This window comes from Apteryx mantelli, chromosome 3 (assembly GCF_036417845.1).
Source record: "Apteryx mantelli isolate bAptMan1 chromosome 3, bAptMan1.hap1, whole genome shotgun sequence".
NCBI classification, from domain to species: domain Eukaryota; kingdom Metazoa; phylum Chordata; class Aves; order Apterygiformes; family Apterygidae; genus Apteryx; species Apteryx mantelli.
This window is the reverse complement of record NC_089980.1, coordinates 112,205,852-112,214,362: the sequence shown is the minus strand read 5'-3', so window position 1 is coordinate 112,214,362 and position 8,511 is coordinate 112,205,852. Positions and strand designations below refer to the sequence as shown.

The window sequence follows — 8,511 nt, the reverse complement described above, 5'->3', positions numbered from 1 at the left end:
TTCTCAGGAGATCATAAATACCTTCCAAAGCCTCATACCACAACTAATACACTCTAGATGTTTTCATTATGTGCAGAGTGTCTAGTCTTTATTTATAAGGCTTGCAAAGTCTATCTTTCTAATGTATGTAAGATAGGTGCGGATCCTACCTTTATATCTGAGCATATCTCATTCTTTAATGTATTTATGCTAAAATGTCCTCTCAACTTCCCTGTGGAATAAAAGAGATTTTTTCTTTATTTTATGGAGAGGGAACTAAAGCAAAGAGAGCAGATCTATAGAAATAGGTGCTCAATGGCAACAACAGGTGTGCATATGCTGTGTTGGACTTTGCAGTCAGCAGAGCAGGCTGCATGCCTATAAAGAATGATTAAGTACTGTCTAGAGCTAAGCACTAGAGTGTTTTTGAATTTCTGCCTCTCTAGGATGCATGTGTTGGAATTAGAGTAACACCATAGTTCCTTCACTCTTGTGGAGATGCAGACCCTATACATAAATTACTTTACTTAACTGGCTTAAGAGAGCCAGGTGTGTCATTTCACTGTGGAAGTGGTGCTTATATCCTGCTCATTAAATTATTCAGCTAGGAAGTGAAAAAACTAACAAATTACCTGAATAACAGGGGTTTTTTTCAGCCAGGAGGGACAAGCCCAGACTTGTTGTCCCTTCACTTTCAGGAATCGTACGCTGGGCAAAATATGAAAATAGTCCAGGAAGCAATGACCTGCTTAAGCAGCGCCTGGCCTCTGGGCTCTGCTCAGCTCTCTGCCGGGTCAGCTGGGTCGGGAAGAGCCGAGCAGCGCGAACCATTCTCCTGAGGCCCCGAGCTGGGCGGCCAAGGCAGCCTCAGTGCAGGGAGCCTGCACACTAGGCTGAAGCCCACAACGAGCTCTCGTGATACCAAAACCCAACAAAACTACACACGTGTCTCTTCAGCACCTTTTTTGATTTTTCCACTGGTTTTAATTCATCTATTTGGGTCACATACCCAGCAGAACTTTTTAAGGGGCACCCTGAGGAGAAGGGCTCATTAGCCACCGGTTTTTAACAGCGGCCTTCACCCAGCGGCCTCCCACCGCTGCGCGTGAACTCGTGCCCTTTAACGCGCAAGTGTCTTGACTTCGTGTGCTTTAATACGCGATGTCTAAGAGCGGGACAAGAGAGGCGGCTGCGGGCGGGCAGGGGGGCAGCAGAGGGGGGCAGGGGAGGCTCTGCGTGAACGCGCGCGGTCTGCAGGAGGCAGCCGGCGCCGCGCAGAGCCCCCGCGGCTTTCCCGGCGGGGGAGCCGGGGCCCTGCGCCCGCCGCGCCGCGCCGCGCCGCGCCGCGGGGCCGGCTCCCGCCGGGCGGGGGGGGAGGGGGGGCGGCCGCGCGCCCTGCGCGCCCGCGGAGCGCCGCGGGGCCGGCGCGGAGCCCAGGCTCGGCCCGCATTGGCTTCCCCCGCTCCCGCGTCACTTTCTGCCCGTCTCCCCACGCGCCGCCGCGCGCCGCGCCTCGATGGACGGGCTGGAGCGCGCGCTGGAGCGCTGAGCGGCTCTGCTCCGAGCCGGACCGCCGCCAGGGATGTCCGGCACCAGCCCGGAGGACGACTACCCGCCCTGCAGGAACTGGTCGTCCTCCCCAGAGCTGAATGAAACGCGGGCTTTCTTAACCCCTTCCACCGACTACGATGACGAGGAGTTCCTGCGGTACCTCTGGAAGGAGTATTTGCACCCCAAAGAGTACGAATGGGCGCTGATCGCGGGCTACATCATTGTGTTCATCGTGGCGCTCGTCGGCAACGTCCTGGGTGAGTCTCGCTCCTCAAAGTTGCCGTGCAGCCCGCGGGGCGGTCTGCTCGGCGGCTTTTCTCAACGACCAGAAACTGGGCGAGTTTCTCACCTCCCGCCGCAGCCCCTGGAAACACGGTTGTCTCCGGCAGCGGGAGCAAAAGTTAGGCGGAGGCGGAGGGCCCTCGGCGCGGGACAGCTCGGACGGGAATCGCCCCCGCTCGCCGGCAGCGCCGGGAGGGCTCGGGGAGCGCCGGGGCCGCGGCGCCGTTCAGGGCCGGCGGCGAGACCCTGCCCGGGCTCCGGCGCCGCCGCCGGGCTCCCGCCCCTGTCCGCCGGGCCGATGGTGCTGAAACCGGTCGCCCGGCCGCGGCGCTCGGGGGAGGCGGCCCCGCCTCGCGGCGAGCCCCTGCCCGCCCGCCCGGGGCCTGCTGCCCCTCCCCGCCCCGGCCCCCCGGCAGAGCCCAGCGCGAGCGCTAGAAACATCAAGCCTACATATTTTTAAAGGACAGGCTGGGGAGAAGGGCTGGCCGCGCCCCGGGGCGCGAGGGGGAGGGCGGCCGCGCCTCCCTCGGGAGCCCCCAGCCGGGAGAGAGCCGAGCCCGGCACGGCCCGCGGCCGCGCGGCCGGGGCGCAGCGGCCCCGCGGGGTAGGAGAGGGCCGGCGCCCTCCTCGCCGCCCATTCAGAGAAGCGAGGGGAGGCGGCGCCTCGGAGCCCGCCTCCTGCCCGCGCCCGCCCCGCTCCCATTCACCCCTGAAGGAGCCGGCGGGCGGGGCCGCGGCCGCCCCGCGCCGGGGAGGCGGCTCGGCGGCGGGAGCGGCGGTCGCGGCCGCGCGGGGGGCGGTGGGGGAGGGGCGGGCGGCGCCTTCCCGCGCGCACGGGGCTGCGCGGCGGCTGCCCCGGGGAGGCGGCGGGAGCCGGGGCCGGGCCGGCAGGGGAGCGGGAGGAGGGTCGTTCTCACTCGGTGAATGAAAGTTTCCTTGAAAGCTGAGGTTGGAGAGGAGCGGCCAGCGGGAAGGTGGGGCGGGCCGGGGCGGGGAGCGGGGGCGACGGCGGGAGGAGGGAGCGTTTACGGGAAGCCGCGGCGGCGGGACGGGGTCTGTGTCACGGAGCCGGCGGGCGGCGGAGGCTCTGACCGGGCCCCACCGGAGCCGCCACCGCCCGCTGCCCGCCCTCCCTCTCCGCTGCCTCCCTCCCCGCCCGGCCCCGCGCTCCTCCGTCGCTACGGCTCCTCTGAACGGGCCCGCCAGCCCGGAGGTGAGGCTGAGCTCCCCGCGTGTACCTCCGCCGCTCCCGTTATTTTTACCGGATTGTAAGAAAATGCGTTCGTGCGGACAGCGCGCACCGGCGTGCCTCGTGCCACCGCTGCCACGGTGACGGCTGCTCCAGGGTGGTGTAAGCACGCGCGTGTGCGCACACACACACGCACACACACTCACATTCCTGGGGCATCTGCATCCTGACCGACTCCTATTACTGCAGACATTTCCATTTTATTTTGCTGATACTCGGATCAGCTGAGAATACGTTAGTCTTAATAAATCCTGTATTTATGAATGTACATGCATGCAGCATGACCACCAGGGAGCTGATTACGCCATGAGAATCCGCTTATCACGGCCATTTGCTTTTTGTTTATTTACGTCAGTGATATTTTCATGAAAAGAGTGGCGCACTAACATACGGAACTCTGCCTTCAGGGTCTTTCATTCATGTTTTTAAACAGGATTTATGTATGGCAGGGCTGTCATCTGCAAGCTTTGCATGCTTCTCTAGTCAAGCTGCAAAGGAGACTGAAGCCAAAGGCAAAATTTTGGAAGTCTTCTTTCTTTCAAAGAACTGATATTGCCATTTTGTTTCTGTAATGGTGTGCTAACTGCTGATAAATACTGAATATGCACGAAACCAGTGTGTCTTTAGCGAAAGAGGTTGCATTATTCAGAAGCCTGAACATTTGCTTACTCTCTCCATTGCTCGGTAGTGAGCTTGATAGGCAGTGCTAAGAGCCTTCCTAAAGAGGGTATACTTTAAACTAAAAAGAAAACTGTCTTCTTCTGATCCTGAGCAAAGACTACTTTTGGAGGTAGTTTTAGGATCTGTCTTTACCTATTTACCTCCACCCATTCTGTAAACAGGCTGTCCTCTAGCCTTTAAAGACTCAAGGTCAAATCTTCGGCTATAGGACCTCTCACCCTGTTTGCACTCTTTACCCCGTGAAAGCCACGAGGAGAAACAGTTTTGTCTCTTTGCACTTGCAAACAGAGCCAATATTGGTGCTGATGTGGAAATGTTCCTCCCTGACACTTGTGTACATTATCTTTTTGTTTGGGACAGAAGTTTGCATTTGGCTGTCCGGTCACTTTTCCTTTGTGCTGGACCTGCTGCTGCTTCTGCCAAAGTTGTCTGCCCTTTGAAGTGCCTTTGTGGGTCGCACAGACCTCACCCACCCAAAGTACTGCTTCTGTTTGCAGGCAAGAAGCTGTTTGTGGGGTCTGCAGGTGCAGGTGCTCATTAGCTGAACACTGTCTCATCTTTATGTAGGAAACCTCATAATGCACTGATTGCAGGCTCATGTGAATTTGGGGAGAGGAATGGATGTGGTTTATGCTCTTTTTCCAAAGACATTTTTTTGAAACCTTGTTTATTTGGCTGCTGGTATCTGGTATAAAGCAATACACATTCTGAAGTTTTCCAGGGGCTAATTATTCCTATTTGAAAAATCCATATTCTGAGTTAATCTGGAATTTGCTCATGGACCACTGCCTTGAACACAAAGTAGAAGTGGTTCTAATGAGAGTTTTAGTGGTTTATAGTGTCATCCTTAGTGATGCAATGTGTTCCTCTGCTTACGTCTGACCAGTGTTGCTGGACTAGTGTGGCATGAGAAGCCAAAGCTTTGGTTCTGTTTCATCCAGGTCCTATCCGGATAGCACTTAAGAAACCTTTCCCCTCCCTATGTTGATCTGCAAAATGACAAATCCACCTCTCATTTTCAATAGCGCATTTGCAGGGAATGAGGAAACTCGTTGTGTCCCCTCAGTAACATCTGTACAAGTAGAAAGCACAGCACATCCCTCAGACATTAGCAATAGACTGGATTAAAGCATTCTGACAGTTAATTAACAACCAAAGGTAGAATCAGAAGCTTGAACTTTGATTGACATCTACTGGGCTTTTGGCTGAGCTGCACTGCAGGAATTCTCCCTACTAATAGTAGCATATAACAAGGTCTGCATTGCCATTTAGCTTTCAATTTAATTAGGAGAATTGACGTGCACTGTTCAGACTGCTGCAAAACCAGCTAAAATGAAAACCATCAGCAAGTCCTTGCATTTGAATGCAAGTCTGATTCATGTCACTGATTCTCATGTGTGCCCACATTGGCTGCCCACCAGAGATTTCATCTGGAGCCACTGAAGAGAAACATGCCCTTATTACATAGTTGCATTTTGACTTTCAGTGTAAAAGCTCAAGCCACAGCACTTTTTTTTTTTTTTTCTGAGAATTACTGGCTGAGGTTTTAAGACAAATAATTGCACTAATATTCAGAGAATGCGAACCCTGGGTGATAACATCAGCATGTGCTGTCTCCATGTCCTATTTCATTTTCAATCGGTCACTATGTATCCCTAGAAGCAGAACAGGTATTGAGGTATTGAGGGTAAGGACTTTCTGTTTTGTGTGCGAGATCAAAAGATATCTCTGCCACAGCCCAGGAATGGAGCTCTTGCAACTACTTGGCAAAGGTAGTGCAAAACAGGACTTCTTAACTGAGTATGTAAGCTGAGTAATTGTCTGTTTCTTCTTTATTTGAAAACATTGTTTAAAAATAGAAAAACAGAAAATTGAAGTAGGAAAGGTATTTTTAGGATGCACAGAGGTCTCTAGTCACTGGACATGATCATTCCACTTTAACCAGTTGCAGCAGTTAGAAACGGGAATAAGACCATAAGGGATTAATAGTCAATGCCCAACTCCATACATTTAACTCTGTTTATACAGGTAAAGAATATGAATGGTTCTTGTTTAAGTTGTTCATTAGAGTAGGTCAGAAATTTTCTGATGAAATGCTTTCCCTCAGGGAACACTCACTCATTCATCAAAATCAAAACGTACAGCAGAGATCACTTGATTTCATCAAAGATCCAGCACAGAACAAGGCAGCTTCCTGGTTTCCTGCCAACTGGCCTGCTGGGCCTCTTGGCAGCCCTCCTTGAGCAGGCAGGAGCTGAGAGCCCGAGGACACACGAACTGCCAGCACTCAGCTTGACACTCCGCAACATTGGTGGCTTCCAAGGCTTGGGGACCATGCAGAGCATTAGGACAGATCTCAGAGATTTTCTTTACTCACAGAATTTGGTGATATTTGTTTTTCTTTCCAACTCAGAATGAAACTAAGTTCCATTGACAGAGAATTAGTCTTCTCAAGATAGATCTATTGTCTATAATTTATTTTATAGTAACTCCTAGCACCACATTGTGCTGAGATCTGTACAGAACCCAAGAGCGGTTCTTTCCTCAGAGTTCGCTGACTGACTTATAGAGCTCAAAAGGATTTGTTTGTTATTTGCTGTAGTTTGATTTTAGGCCTGCTTTCTTCTTGGGTGTAGAAGAAAGGTTTTGCTTATAATTATATATAACACCTGAGTTCAAGTCAGTTTCTATCAACAGGCAATTGTAATTTCTCAATTCTTTCTCTAATGTGATTTTAAAGATATTTGGTGAATTACTGAGGTCTATGTATGCATACAAATGTTGGTAGAATAGGATGATTCATGTGTTCTCTTAAATGGTGCCATGACCTTCATGAATTGTGTTTGATGGCTGTAGATCAGGCATATTTCATTTCATTGCATTTTAAGTTGTTTCTTTTTATTTTGTCCAGATTATTTGGGGAATCTGGCATTGAAAGGGCTTTAGATCTGTAATATAAGCGTGAGAGTCACTTTTATCTTTTAGATGGAGAGTAACTAGGATTGCTTAGTTGTATTTAAAAAGATACCACATAGAAAATGATATGGTACTGATATAATTTTATCTACCTATGATATAGAATATATGAGTTTCATTTATGTAAGATGTAGGGTTTCAACTGATGTACATTGATGTTTGCATAATATCATGAGGATTACTAACAAGAAACAGCCATGCACAGCCTTATGAGATACATCAAGAGCAGAAATGTATTAAAAGATGAAGCTGATTTAAAATTAAGCTTATTTCTCTATAGATTTTCATATCCAGATGCTTGACTTTAGTTTCACTATATAATCCTTCTGACCAGAGAGTCCAGAGGGGATATGGCTCTATTTTCCATTAGCATCCTTTATGTTGAAAGTCAACTCTGCGTAGTATGAATAGTGCAGTCCTATTGAACCTGACTCTGAAAAGGGCAAAAAGGCAGGGATTGGTGGGACTGAAGGGACTGAGGGAAGGTGAGCTCCAAGAGGTCATCTGACAACTTGAATGTTAATACAAATTTTGCTGATTTTCATTTCAGTTCTTCTAAAAGAAATGACAGTTACATCTGGCTGGAGACTGCCCTTATAGTTGAATAAAAAAGGAATGTACTTGAATAATATTTTTTTTAGTCAGTAAAATAATAAGCAGTTTGACTACTTCTATTCTAACATCATTCCAAAAGACACTAGTTCTGCCGTAAACTATTCAGTGATAAAGGAGGAGGACTAGAATTTGAACAAATGGAAAAGGTCCCAGTCTCAAGGATCAAAAACTATAAAAATGCATTGAAAGAGAAATAAAAATTATATTATTTTTCTAAGGCCTTTCATATCCTGTTTAACTCACACTTACCTTTGATTCTGTTGGTCTTACTTCTGGGGCTACATGTGTACGCTGGAAACTGAAAATTTAGGACTCCTCTTCCATTAAACTCTCTTCCTTTCTTCTGTCTACAGCACTGCTGATGAAATGTCTCTATCTGATATATCATAAGCCTCAGCCTAAGGGCTGGCTACTCATCAGCTCCCTCAGAAGAGCTAGCTAAGACCAACTGGTCATAAATGCCAGAGCATCAGGTGGGGTGGCAAGAGAAAGCACACTCACATGCATTTGGCAGATTAAATAGGAAGTAAATAGCAAACTCTTCAGCCAGCGCACAACTCTAGTGAGATTGCTAAAAACAGTAGAGCCATGTCTACCAGGAACTGAGCAGAGACTCAGATCATACCCATTACGTCAGTGAAGTACCCTTTAGACAGAACTGTCTTTGGGGCATTAGCAAATGAAATGTAACTCAAGATTGTTGTCACTTTTTGCTTTAACTCACCATCTTTCCAAAATGGAAAGTTTTGGAATGCTGCTTAGTTTTTTTTAAGCAGTGTTTATTTTTTGTGCTGCATGTCAAGTTGAAGCCTTTTTCTGGATGTTTGTTAGCAGCTGATTTACTTGCTTTCAATATTGTACTTTTCACAAATGGAATTTGTCATAGAACAGCAAGAGCGCAGGCTGCTCCCTCGGGAAGGCAAGCTGGGAGCTGAGGGTGACAGCCAGGCAGGCAGGGCAGTGCCCTCACCAGCAAGGGCAGAGCCCCGCAGCACCCAAGCAAGGAGAGCCAGGCAAGTTTAGTGACAGTCACCAGGGTCAGCCACAGCTCAGGGATCTCCAGGCAAGTTCATAGGGACAAGACGGGTCTGAGGTTAAGCCAGGAAATCAAGTCAGTGGGTCAGGATAATGACCTGGATCAGCAAGGCTCATGACCAGGCACAGGCATACTTGCAACA

At 49.7% G+C, this 8,511-nt stretch overlaps 1 protein-coding gene across 1 annotated transcript in view; it reads left to right on the top strand.

The window, feature by feature from the left end:
- The first annotated feature begins 1,559 nt into the window (after positions 1-1,559).
- The window catches only part of HCRTR2 (hypocretin receptor 2), a 33,643-nt gene continuing 26,691 nt past the window's right edge, over positions 1,560-8,511 (top strand). The window contains exon 1 of the mRNA XM_067294171.1: positions 1,560-1,787. Coding sequence (XP_067150272.1) covers positions 1,562-1,787 — 226 coding nt within the window. The 5' untranslated portion in view covers positions 1,560-1,561. The remainder of the gene's footprint in view (positions 1,788-8,511) is intronic.